The 13968-nt window shown below is 40.7% G+C and overlaps 1 protein-coding gene across 1 annotated transcript; it reads left to right on the forward strand.

The window, feature by feature from the left end:
• The first annotated feature begins 1391 nt into the window (after positions 1–1391).
• On the forward strand, positions 1392–13585 carry tnpo2b (transportin 2b). Its single transcript, XM_077571252.1, has 23 exons — positions 1392–1585; positions 2409–2508; positions 2718–2793; positions 2908–3057; positions 3208–3314; positions 3407–3540; positions 3775–3856; positions 5785–5907; positions 5998–6116; positions 6239–6299; positions 6404–6575; positions 6733–6885; positions 7579–7804; positions 7880–8051; positions 8245–8439; positions 8532–8690; positions 9540–9627; positions 9720–9914; positions 10056–10131; positions 10494–10593; positions 10669–10743; positions 11579–11708; positions 13440–13585. Exons 2-22 carry the CDS (start codon positions 2410–2412, stop codon positions 11684–11686), a joined length of 2670 nt encoding a protein of 889 aa, XP_077427378.1. The 5' UTR covers positions 1392–1585; position 2409; the 3' UTR covers positions 11687–11708; positions 13440–13585.
• Positions 13586–13968: the final 383 nt, after the last annotated feature.

The raw sequence follows: 13968 nt of genomic DNA on the forward strand, positions 1-13968 counted from the left end.
TCAACCGCCTACTGTAGAAAAGATCATGCAGTCTCTGTGGAGCGATCTTTTTGGTTTCTCTGCATTATGATTACGCACAACTTGGGCACTTGTTACACTGTTAGCGTTTGTACGAACAAGCAAAATAAATTTAATCTGTGACTACAAAAGTAATGTGGCACCCCGGAAAAGGAGGAATGAATATTGTTGGTAGTTTCGAGCGCCAACCTGGCATGAGGATCATAGAGGAATTAGTCTGAGAATCTTTATTTGAAAAGCTCACATCACACACAGCGCAAGGTGCTCATCGAACCAGCTTGCTTTGCGTCTGAGACAATTACCACTGCCACTAGAGATTCACCTGGTGCCAACATCAACAGGTAGAATTTTTATGTGTATGGGTGAGAGACATAATACTTAAAAGGTTAAACCCCTGAAATTATCAGAACGGTGATAATTTCATCGCCGAGCATTTTTCATCACAAATTATTTTATTTTTTTCAGACAAAAAGGAAACAAAAACTAAAATAGGAGCCATTCATTGAGACAATGACGATAACTAAATTGACTGACAATTTTATAAAGGTCTAAAACGAAAACAACACAGTGACTAAAATTCACAATATCCAATCCCAGCTGACTTCGGGCGAGAGGCGGGGAATGAAGCTAATGTAAGAACTCATAACTGTTCACTGCACCTTATTTAATGTTCAAACATGTTTACATTCATTGTGCAGCTGTCAGTGGCGTAGCAACATTCCCCAGGAGCCACAAGCAAGAAGGGATTGGGTGCCCCCGGCGGCCATTCGTACACAGCAAATCGGTCATGTTCAGTGTTAAATTTCCAGTGTTAGATCAAATATGCACTAAGCAGCGTTATTTTAACACTGTTAGGATAACAAGTTACACTGTCAGAGTAAATTTTCTTGAGTGTTCGTTTAAAACAACAACAACAAAAAAATCCCACCTGTCTCAGGGAATGCGGTTGTGTCAAATCTGTTGGCCCTCTGAGGGCCCCTGCTGGCTAAGGGGCCCCAACCAATTGCCTGCCTTGCCTAATGGCAAACTCTCTGGCAGCTGTAAAATAAATTTTGGGTAATTATGCACTTTTTAAATTTTTTGGTGATTTAAGACGGCATATTATTGTCAGTTCAACATGTTTCGTTGAAACAAAGTTGAATAAATACAACTGTTGTGTTTCATTCCGGAAGTGGGGGGTTATTATTAATGTAAAGGCTACAAGAAAATGAAGTGGATGCAATAAAAGTTAATTAAAGTAATATAAAAAGTATTTTAAAAAACATTTGAATGACTGGCATGCAAAAATTAAAATCACAGCGTTTGTTTGTCAAATCACGTAGACTTTACATGACGATCCGCCCAGTACGGAAGCCGAGTGAGTTCATGGTGATCACCGGCTTGATTGCAAGGCATGCAATTTCTGTCACATACCAGCTAGCGGCATAGCACTCACAAAAATCTCCTGAGAGCTGAAGTTCATTTTCGGTCAAACAGAGCCTAGTTTATATTTCGTTAATGTTATTTGCCTTAACGTAGCCATAGGATAGCCTACAGGAACGTACGTTTGATACATCGGAGTGACCAGGTAAGGTAACATTTTCGCGGCACATTCAAGCAGATGCTAGCTAGCCGTGCTACTTACTTACTAGCTGCCGGAGGTTTTGATTCGCGACGGTTCTGTTATGAATATTAATACGCATCCGTTGTACGGTGTTGGTAGCAGGAATTACAGTCATAACACAAGATATTGTAAAGGTATTGCAGTGGTAGTTAATGTAGGACTGTCTTCAATCGTATTTTTTTCCTGCAGGTTACGTATTAACGATTATAACGACGCTTAGCGAGATCGCTAGATATTTGTACCCGTGTCGTCTGGGCCTTGTATTAAGATAAGTCGGATCATAATTTAATCAGTATAGGCTAGTTAAAATGCCATTTGCTAACGAACGACTGTTTAATCATACAAACAGATGAAAACAGCGAATACATGTACCCTAACATGGCGATGCTCGTTGCGTCACAATGGGACATTCGCAATGTTTCGGTATTCTATGGAATGCTCATATTATTATGATCCGTTATTGTTGGTTGGTTAGAATAATAGAAGACTCTAAATTGTAGGTAGGTGTAAATATCATTGAGAATGGTTGTTATATGTACTCTGCGATTGGCTGGCATCCAATCCAGGGTGTACCCCGCCTCTCGCCCGAAGTCAGCTGGGAAATGCTGCAACACACCCTCGACCCTAAAGACGTTAAGCGATATAGAAAATGGATAGATGGACGTTATAGTTACAGCTTTATAGCAAGAGGAACATAACCATGCTTCTTTCTGTCTTATTTGTCGTAACAATTTAGGGTAACACAGATTGTGTCTGCTAATTAGTATTGTTTTTTTATGTGCTGCAGGATGGAGTGGCAACCAGATGAACAAAGCCTCCAACAAGTGCTTCAACTTCTCAAAGATTCCCAGTCACCAGACACAGCAACACAAAGAGCAGTGCAAGAAGTATCCATACCTGTTTGTGTGCTAGAAAAACAATACAGAATAAGCTTGTTTGTATTTTAGCGTCACGGCTTCAGCGACCCCTGTGAGGACAAGCGGTTAAGAAAATGGATGGATGGATATAAAGTCAAACAAACATTTTAGGTTTATGCGGGTGTATGAGCTTTTGGCACGTGTTCTTAGCTGGTTAAACTCCTTAACTCAGCCCATAGAAACTGGAGCAACTTAACCAGTTTCCAGATTTCAACAACTATCTCATCTTTGTCCTCACAAGCCTGAAGTCAGAGGGTGAGTATTTTCAGCAATTCATTCAAAAAATTCAAATAAACTTGCTTGTCACTGAAAGTATTGCAGTTGTACTCTATATTGTAATTTAATTTCTTTGTTGCCGTCATTATCTAGATGAGCCCACTCGCTCGCTCAGTGGCCTGATACTGAAGAATAATGTTAAAGCTCACTACCAGAACTTCCCTCCTAATGTGGCTGACTTTATCAAACGAGAATGTCTCAACAACATTGGAGACCCTTCACCACTTATCAGAGCTACAATTGGTGAGTGCTGTGAAAGATTGAACAGAATAAAGCTTGTGTATTTCCTCGCCACTGTAAATCAGACTGCTATGTAATTTAATTGAGTTTTCTAAATGAAAATGTTATGCATATTTTATTCACGTGTAGTGTAACCTATTTATTTTCATCAAGGTATCCTGATCACAACCATCGCCTCCAAAGGGGAGCTGCAAACATGGCCGGAACTGTTGCCACAGCTTTGCAATTTACTGAATTCAGAGGATTACAACACCTGTGAGGTCAGACTGGCATGGCAACACATACAAACTAAGGAATACAGTTATAGAGGTACTCATTGCAGTTGTGTGGTTTTCTTTAATCAATCTTTTAGGGTTCTTTTGGGGCATTGCAAAAGATCTGCGAAGACTCATCTGAGTTGTTGGACAGCGATGCACTGAACAGACCACTGAACATCATGATTCCCAAGTTTCTGCAGTTTTTCAAACACTGCAGCCCCAAGATCAGGTCAGTTGGAATTATATTTTAACAGGGTTTCCACAGGTGCTTGACACTCATGAACATGCATACAATAATTTTGCTGTTTGAGGTGTTTGACATTTTTCCACAACAGCATGTTATCAATTAACTAATTATCGTTATGGATATGTAATTTGCTATGGCTGTAAGGTGCTGGAAAATGCTTGAATTAACAAAATAAAAACAATACTGCCGGCTTCCATGTGCTTGTCTTCCCCACAGGTCCCATGCTATAGCATGTGTGAACCAGTTCATCATAGGTCGAGCTCAGGCTCTGATGGATAATATAGACACGTTTATTGAGGTGAGTACTTTCTATACTGTCTTTTTATGCAATAACGTCCCATAGAAGTTAGGCCGATTTCTTTTCCTTTGACTTGCAGTGAACTAGGGTTGTAATAGTTTTGGATTTTATTTAGAATTTTAGTTTATTTTTTTTTTTACTTTTTCTTTTTAAATTCAGTTAGTTTTGATTAGTTTTTAGAACAGGTTTGTTAGTTGTTATTATTATTATTTTTAATGCTTCATTTTAGTTTATTTTTTAATCTTATTTTAGAGTTTTTTTTGGTTGTTTTTTTAAATGGACTGTTACTGTATGTCACTACGGTTCTATGAGTGTGCGCGAAGGCACTTTACGTGCTGTTCAGCAAGGCCACCTGGCGGTTGATGAGGGACGAAATAGAAATATGGAACGATAAGTGCAATATAAATACAAAAGCGTATGGCCGTTCGACCTTCCTTCTTCCTTACGAAATATTATGATAATACAGAAATAAATACATTTAAAATAAACCCTGATAGGTCATGTATGAAATTGACTACAATGCAAATGACGGACATTTTTGCTGTATAGTTATAATTTTAGTTTGTTAACTCTAATCACCTTGCAGCGAACCAATTCAACTCACTTCACAATATGCAGCAGTTTGGTAAATGTTGCACAATTAATCAAAAAAAGAGGTTTCAACCTGTTTAATGCCAGTTGAAGCTGTCACACTAAACATGGATTCCAGAGAATTACATTTTTTGTATTTAGAACAACATAGAATTGTCTTAACAAACCATGCAAAATGGCATTGACATGCTAATGGTTAGCATCAGTAGTTGTGATTTTAGAAGCAATGGGTATTTGAACACAAAAGGTGGAATAATAAACAAATAATATAATTATGGCCAAAATGATAATCACGATTTTTAAAGATCAATATTGTAATCACCGAACAAACAATTTCTAAAATAAATGGTAAATATTACAACATAAAATGTACCCAATCTCAACATTGCTCCTCTCATCAGTCCACCAAAATGTCTTTGGACTCCTACTGCAGGGTGCCCTCACTTATCAATTTCAGCAGCATTAGGAAGTCTTAACCTTTGTTCGCTCAGGTTAATTTAATTGTGGCTGCCAAAATGGGTGGGGCTGTACTAAAAAAAAATATATATATATATATATATATATATATATATATATGTGTGTATATATGTGTGTAGTATTACATAATTATGGAGCACTAGTTTTCCTTACTAAAATGCAAACATCTTTGTTTGGGCGGAAGGCTGGATCGGATTAATGGCATTTCCATTCATTTCAATGGAGAAAGATGATTTGAGACAAGAGTGTTTGAGTTACGTGCACAGTCAAGGAATAAATTAAACTTGAATCTCAAGACACCTCTATATCGCTCTAGAGTTGAATGACTCGTAGCAAAGAAGCAGCATTTAAAGGTTGCAAGAGATTCTAACACTTATGTTTAATGCCAAAGAAGTCACATTTATACCTTTTAACATTTTCTAACAATTGTTTATTGTGTGAGATGTGAGGAATATAAATACCTATTGTGGTCTGCAACTCTCATTGCATCAGTTCACAGCACTGACTTGTGGGTGTGATCGTGTGAATGTGCTTTGCACCATTATTTCACCACAGCGTCTGCAGCAAAACAAAAAAAAATGCGACTGTGATTTCAAAGAGGAGCTTTCAATAAATAATTGAAGTGGGTGTAATTGCTGTGAATTTTCACTCCACTTTTCTTAGTGATTTCTTTTCTGTGCTTTAATAAACATTTCAACATTCTATTATGTGCTTGTGTGATAAAATGTCAAAATGTAAATGTGCATTTTGGACTAATGAAAGGCCAACCATGTTCTGCTTTCTTTCCCATTCTTGACCCTTTCCATCTTTACAACATCTTACATCCATGGCCTCTTTCTCTGTGTCTCTTCCCTATCCAGAGTCTATTTGCCCTGGCAGGTGACGAGGACAGCGAAGTGCGGAAGAACGTGTGCAGGGCTCTTGTCATGCTACTGGAAGTCCGCATTGATCGCCTCATCCCACACATGCACAGCATCATCCAGGTGAGGGCTTCTGTCACGCCACCTTCAATAAATCAGCTCTTCCGATACTCTTTGTTGTCATCACCAACATTCTCTGGCTGTTTTCATCAGTACATGCTGCAGCGTACTCAAGATCCGGATGAGAATGTGGCTCTGGAGGCCTGTGAATTCTGGTTGACTCTGGCTGAACAGCCTATCTGTAAAGAGGCCCTGTCTGGCCACTTGGTCCAGTAAGTGCGCACATGCCAGCCGCTCAATGGACTGGATTAATGTCATAACAAAGAAGTAAAAAATGTCCGATATGCAATTACAAAATGTAACACGTGTTTGTCTTTTTACTGTATCTTTTCAGACTCATCCCGATCTTGGTGAATGGGATGAAATACTCTGAAATCGATATTATCCTTCTAAAGGCAAGGCAGCCTGGCATGCAGCTACACTTAGCCACCTTCTCGTTTTTTTTGTTTGACCTCCATCACTTTTCTCCTTCTTCATCTGCACTTTTCTGGTCCTCCAGGGGGATGTGGAGGAAGATGAGGCAGTTCCGGACAGCGAGCAAGACATCAAGCCTCGGTTCCACAAGTCCCGCACTGTCACTCTGCAGCATGAAGGAGGGGAGGGTGAGGAGGGAGAAGATATTGACGACGATGAAGACGATGATGATGATACGTTGTCTGATTGGAACCTACGTAAGTATTAAATAGTCTCAAGTCAAATTACTAAGTAAACCTGTTTGTTCACCCCTTTTTTTTTTTTTTTACATCCAGTGTGCTATCTTCACTTTGTATTGTCATTATATTCCCATTTCAAAGTGTAATATGATTTCCTTCTGCTTTCCTCTTGAAGGGAAATGTTCTGCTGCGGCCCTGGATGTTCTGGCAAATGTTTTCCGAGAGGAGCTGCTTCCTCATCTCCTGCCACTCCTTAAAGGTCTGCTCTTTCACCCCGACTGGGTCATCAAAGAGTCTGGCATCCTCGTCCTCGGGGCCATTGCTGAGGGTGAGACCTGTTGTAGACTTGCTGTTTGGAGGTGTTTTGAGGAATCTAGGTCTTTCTATGTTGCAATCTAAATGGGGGGGGGGGGGGAATACTAGAAAGTGGGGGGTTCTTATCATTGTAAGATAGTGTATCGTTAACTTCCTTAGATTGTACTATAATAAAAATCAATTTACCAGTTTATGGACACCGTATCATTGGGTGTGTGAGTGAAACCCCTGACTTCAATCTGCTCAAAAATAATTGTAATAAACTGGACCAGATGGTGAGCCAGATCCTCTTGTCCATAATCGGTGACCAGTTACCTCAGTGTGAGTGTGAGTGGTTGTTTTTCGATAAGTGCCCTGCAATTGACTTAAGACCAGTCCAGGGGGTACTCCGCTTGTCACCCAAAATCAGCTTGGGCTACTTACCCAAGGAGAACACAAACACTCCATACAGAACCCTGAACCTCTTCGGTCTAAAGCAAATGTGCTAACCGCTGTACGTGCTTCACTCAATTCTTCACCCCATTTATTTTCCTCTTATATGATTACGTGGTTTCCTCATTACACCTCACCTAACCAAGTGTCGAAGCAGTAAAGACTATGGTTAATGTTGAAACTCTTTTTGAGTATTTCTTGCAAAATTGCATTAAATGGCCATACTGATGGCAATGTTTAATTTGGGATCAATAATAATGTTTTCTTTCTGTAGGATGCATGCAGGGTATGGTACCTTACTTGCCCGAACTCATCCCTCATCTCATCCAGTGTCTGTGCGACAAGAAGGCCCTGGTTCGTTCCATCGCATGCTGGACCCTCAGTCGTTACGCACACTGGGTGGTCAGCCAGCCCCCCGACGCTCACCTCAAACCTCTCATGACGGAACTCCTCAAACGCATCCTGGATGGCAATAAGAGGGTGCAAGAGGCGGCCTGCAGGTACACATCCGGACCGGCCTAGATTTCCTCCCCATCCTCATTTATTGCTCCTAATTTCTCATACCTTTCCTAAAGCGCGTTTGCAACCCTGGAGGAGGAGGCGTGCACAGAGCTAGTGCCTTACCTCAGCTTCATCTTGGACACGCTGGTGTTTGCGTTTGGGAAGTACCAGCACAAGAACCTTCTCATCCTTTATGATGCCATAGGAACCCTGGCAGACTCTGTGGGACACCATCTGAACCAGCCTGTAAACCACCATGCCCTCACATTATGCATTATGAGCACTTGCACAGTAGAATTATATCAAAAACAAGAGATGTATCAATTTTTCTGTCTTTAGAAATTTATTCGTTTTCAATTTGATGATGGCTGAGATGGCGGTGGAAAACTCAACTGATTTCACAAGCGGCAGTTTGGCAGTGACAACTTCTTGTCTTTAGGAGTACATCCAAAAGCTGATGCCTCCCCTGATCTCCAAGTGGAACGAGCTGAAGGATGAAGATAAAGATCTCTTCCCCCTGCTTGAGTGTCTGTCATCTGTCGCCACGGCATTGCAGAGTGGTTTCCTCCCCTACTGCGAGCCCGTCTACCAGCGTTGTGTCACACTTGTCCAGAAGACCCTGGCACAAGCCATGGTGAGCCACACAAAGAAAAATGTATAAAATATATGGAATGTCATTTTCCTAATAGTTATGGATTTTCTCCCCTCTGGGTGCATGTTTCTTAGATGTATAGTCAACAGCCAGATCAGTATGAAGCACCTGACAAGGACTTCATGATTGTGGCTCTCGATCTTCTGAGTGGCCTGGCTGAGGGATTGGGTGGTCATGTGGACACGCTTGTGGCTCGCAGCAACATTATGACACTGCTCTTCCAGTGCATGCAGGTGCGGCATTCCATCTTTTTTAAGCATACATATCTGGTAGATTTAGATTAGCAGTCAAATTTACACATTTCGATACAGAGAGGTTGTAGTATTAATAAATGGCGATAACTGACAGCACAAATTTACTAGGCCTTTTCTCAAATTGGCCAAAGCATTGTTGTAAGAGTAGATACAGGTTCCGAGTCAATGGTCTTCACTCTTGACTGTGTCGGGTCACCTGAAGTTCACTGATGCTGGCCTGACCGGGCCCCCAGTAACCCCAGCCCCCGAAAGTTGAATATTCAATATTTTGAGTTATATCTACTTAAATTGGCATAACAGGCATATGTGGTCTGTTTTTGGGCGGGGGACCCCACTATGCAAATTCAATCGCCCCCTTATTCCCTAACACATTGTGCTCTACGTACTTGCGTGCTTTTTGGCCATACACTAGCGCTACATTACGGCTGCCCACATATATACTGTTGTTCTAAATTTCGTTATGTATTCTTTTGAAATCACTATATATATATATTGGGGACTGGAGTGTGGATATATCTTCTGGGCCGGCTTCCTTGATCGGCCATTAACGCTACATACTTGCATTTTGGCTACTTGGTTTCTATATTTCATCCACTTGTAGGCTGATGTATACAATTATGAATTTTGTTAAGTGTTGTTTTAAATCAGGACTGGTCCCAGTTCTGGCAGGGCCACCACAACATGGCTTTTGCGCCCGGCACCATTCAAAAAGGCTTAATGTTGAACTCTGTAAATAAATAAGTAGCATCAAAATGAAGAAATGGAATGTGTTCTTGGGGCAAGCTCAACACTCTTATTTGTCTCCCCCCCTGTGTGTTTACATTACAGGATACGATGCCTGAAGTAAGGCAGAGTTCATTTGCTCTACTGGGAGACTTGACCAAGGCTTGCTTCCCTCATGTTAAACCTTGCATTGGTAATTCACTTACTGGAGTACAAACATAAATCACTTAATTCCCCTTTCTGTCTTTCCCAATAATCTCCTTTTGTATGTCTATGTTCCTTCAGCTGAATTTATGCCAATTCTCGGAACCAACCTGAACCCAGAGTTCATCTCCGTCTGCAACAATGCCACCTGGGCCATCGGAGAGATATGCATGCAGATGGGTGTGGAGATGCAGCCGTACATTCCCATGGTTCTCAGCCAGTTGGTTGAAATCATTAATCGACCAAACACTCCCAAGACCCTACTGGAAAACACTGGTATGTAAAACAGGCTAACACAAAACATTCTTGTTTATTTTGATTCTTGAAAGTAGTATAGAATACAATTAAAAAAGATTCCTGAGCAAAATGTGTAAACCACTAAAGATGATGTGGTTAATTAATTGATCTCTCTTTCAGCAATCACCATCGGGCGACTGGGCTACGTGTGTCCGCAGGAAGTAGCACCCATGCTGCCGCAGTTTATCCGACCATGGTGAGAATGTGTTTGAACTTTTGAGCCTCGCTTCATTTGGCATGCTTTACATGCACACTTGGCAACAGCGTCTTTTGTGTGCTCACAACATCACTTGGGGTCCCTTGCCTCCTTTCTTTTTCCATTCTGCTCACAATCCTGTGAGTTCAGTTACCAGCACAGTTTTGTTGATTTTTTTTCCCCCCTCCCTGTCACGAACTGCTCAAGAATTGGTTAGTTTCTGTTGTTTTCGTTCCACCTAGCATCTATGTGACATCATCACACCAGTGGATCACATCCTGATGATGATGATGATGTTTAAGACTTGTTAAATCCACTGTACATGCCCTCACTTGTGGTTGTCAATGATTTTTGTGCGGCAGGTGTACATCACTCCGCAACATTCGAGATAATGAAGAGAAAGACTCTGCTTTCCGTGGAATCTGCATGATGATTGGCGTGAACCCAGGGGGAGTTGTGCAGGTGGGACCTCTTCACAATTTGTAAACGGGATCCATTATCATTTCTTTGAAACTCTGAATTCTATTGATTTTTCAGGACTTCATCTTCTTCTGCGATGCAGTCGCCTCATGGGTGAGCCCCAAAGACGATTTGAGAGATATGTTCTATAAGGTGAGGGACCGGTATTGTTGTAGCGATAACGGTACTTTTCACATTAGTGTTTGTTGCCTATGCTGCACCTGTTCAGTATTTAGCTAGGATAAAGGGATGTTACAAAATCGCTAACAGTGGGATGTGTTACTAGGCAACTGGTTTGGACTTAATTCCACTAATACCACATTGCAATTATAGAAACCATCAATACTAAACAAAAATGCAATATAATAGCCAGAGGTACTAATGCACCACATTTGTTTTGATACAGTTACTTTAATAACATTTTGGAAAAATTGTACTTGTTGGTGTAGTTCATTGCAAGGTACTTTTTTTACTCATGCTTGATTAATTTTATGTAGAAGGTATGCTACTCTTACTCCATTACATTGAATTATGTTGCACTTGTGCTAATGCTGAATTGCGCAAAGTTTGGCACGAGTCAACTAGCCAGTCAGAGGATAGAAATAATACTGACATGATTGACATCAAGTTATCCTTCAACTGCATTAAAAAAGCAGTTCCTTTGTTAATATGGGTAAAGTTTCATCGGTCAGTACTGCTGATTCTGAAGACCCTGGGCAGATTAGATTGACATGACAACACATAGATGCTGAAATCTGACTGGACAAAAAAAAAAATTAACATCCCAAAAATACTGCAAGCAATTCAGCCAAGACAAACCCAACAAAATTAAGAAAATAGACTATTGTGAATAGATAAATATAATTTTCATGGATAGACATATTAGAATTTAGGTTGTAAATGTAGCTCAGTGCTTTTGAGAGTAATTAGGGCAGCAGATGATAATGCCTTGTAATTCCTAACCTTGTGCCCAATCCTTCCCAAACAGATCCTGCATGGTTTTAAGGAGCAGGTTGGAGAGGAGAACTGGCAGCAGTTCTCGGAGCAGTTCCCCCCTCTGCTGAAGGAGCGACTGGCGGCCTGCTACGGTGTATAAAGCCTCCACACCCATCCAAGAGGTGACAACACAAGAGCACTACACAGTACAAATATGAGAATAATACGTATTAGGGATGTACGATGCATCGAAAATCGATTTCATATTGATGTAAACTGCTTAAAATATGTCATAAATACAAGCATCGATTCGCAACGTCGTGTTAATTGTTATGCCTTGCGTAGTTTTTCATCATTTATAGCCGGACCCTTTTTGGTATATCCGGTATTGTTTGGTGGGTCTTTGTAGACGCCAGTAAAAACTTGGTTAGCTCTTTGTAAGTAATCAGTTTTAATGTTTTAAATTTTGTAAATGGATCCTCATTTACATAATGAGGCAATTTATCGTCAGCGTGTTTATCGCCTTTGGCTGTACACTTGTGGCGAAATACGTGTTGCTGATGTAGTGTCTTATTAGTCCAGCAGAGGGCCTCATTATTACACTTGTTGAACAAACATCTGTTTAGTCTTTGTCATTTGATTTTGATATGATTTGATTCATCTCAAACAAGCACAGCAATAAAAACAACAAAGGAAAGGGAAAAAAGCACAATATAAGATGCAAGTTTGAGAAGGGGCAGAAAGAAGCTAAACTTGGCAAGTTATCCCCTTTTACATAATTTTAAATCAGAATCCATAAAGACATACACAAGTATTTCACTACATTTTAGAAGATTAAATGAAGTTTAATGACAAACCTCCATTTGAAGGAAAATAGTAAAAGAATCAACACAAATCCTCAACAAAGCTTCTAGAGCAGTGGTGTCCAAACTCGGTCCTCGAGGGCCGGTAGTCCTGCAGGTTTTTGAGGTTTCCCTGCTCCAACGCACCTGTTCCAATCAACAAGGTCGTTATCATGCTTATGCAGAGCTTGCTGATGAGCTTCAGCTGTGTTGGAGGAGAGAAATATCCAAAACCTGCGGGACTACCGGCCCCCGAGGACCGAGTTTGGACACCACTGTTCTAGAGCTTCATTCGTCATACTGTCTGCACAAAGAGAACGTGTTGTAAGACAAGACAAAAATGTTGTTAAACAGTCAAAATGATTAGTTCATTTTCAAGGTTTTTTTTAACTCTTTGACTGCCAGACGTTTTCAGAAAAGGGATGCCGTGGGTGCCAGACGATTTTAAGCATTTTGACTGATCTTTCAAGATCCATAGAAAATTATGTGTTTGGACTATGGAAACACATACTACCAAATGAAAGATTGGACTCTCATCTTTCATCAGAAAGTTTGTTTCTACCTTGTTCCGTTTTTCAGTAATCAACAATAGAAAATGGTTAGTTTCACCTCTGTTTTGAAACAAACGTCTTTTAACGTCTTTGGCACTCCTCCATAGGATTTTATTAAACGTTATTTAACGTTTTTGGCAGTCAAAAGTTACAAAAAGTTCACATTAATAACAAGGACAAAAATGTTGATGTTAAAATAAAAATGTATTTTGGTTATCAAATGAATCATTTTGTACCCCAAAAAAATCGAACAAAAAAAATCTAATAGAAAATCTGGAACTGAAAATCAAATCGTATCGGGCTTGAGTGACTAATTACGTCCCTAATACGTATGATGGTAGATCAAGATCTAAAAGGAGGAATCGCTAAATCCTTCTGTATTCGAGGGAATATAATGTAGAATATTTTTTTAGACCTGAAAGGTTCAATTGTTTTTTAAATGTGCCATTTGAATCACATTCACACTGAGGAGATTTGTGCTCATTTTTCATTTTTTGTGTCTTGTGACTCGTGTGTGCAGGTGAGCCAGCAGGAGGAGGGTGAATGGGAAACTCATCCATCTGTGTATTGCACTGCCCTGATCTGGGGGGAGGGAGAGGGATGCTTACGGCCGCTCCCCCTGAAGGACGGCCCCCATGCCCTTATGTGTTTGTCCATAGACAGAGGGTGGGCGGGAGGGACAGGGTGGGGGGACACCTCTAGATTAACTAGGCAGGGACCCGACACAGTAAAACTAACTGATAGGGACAGAGAGAGGGACCAAGAGATGAGTCGGAAGGATGGAAGCGTGGCGAATATGAGAGAGGCAGGGACAGAGACCGGCATAGAGAACGTTCAGGGAACGAGAGGGAGGGACTTGATTAACAAGGCAGGGAATATAAACCACGGACATGTCTGTTACTGGGCTGGAAGGGACAGGAACCGTGCGATTTTTTTTATTAATCAGGATTTGTAATCGCGAGAGTAGCTTGACCAACAGACAGACAAGACAGACTGACATTTGGAGACTCAAAAATCACTTGCACATTAAGCTGCTTATGCAGTACTTG

The sequence above is a fragment of the Vanacampus margaritifer genome, chromosome 7, assembly GCF_051991255.1.
Source record: "Vanacampus margaritifer isolate UIUO_Vmar chromosome 7, RoL_Vmar_1.0, whole genome shotgun sequence".
In the NCBI taxonomy this organism is placed as follows: domain Eukaryota; kingdom Metazoa; phylum Chordata; class Actinopteri; order Syngnathiformes; family Syngnathidae; genus Vanacampus; species Vanacampus margaritifer.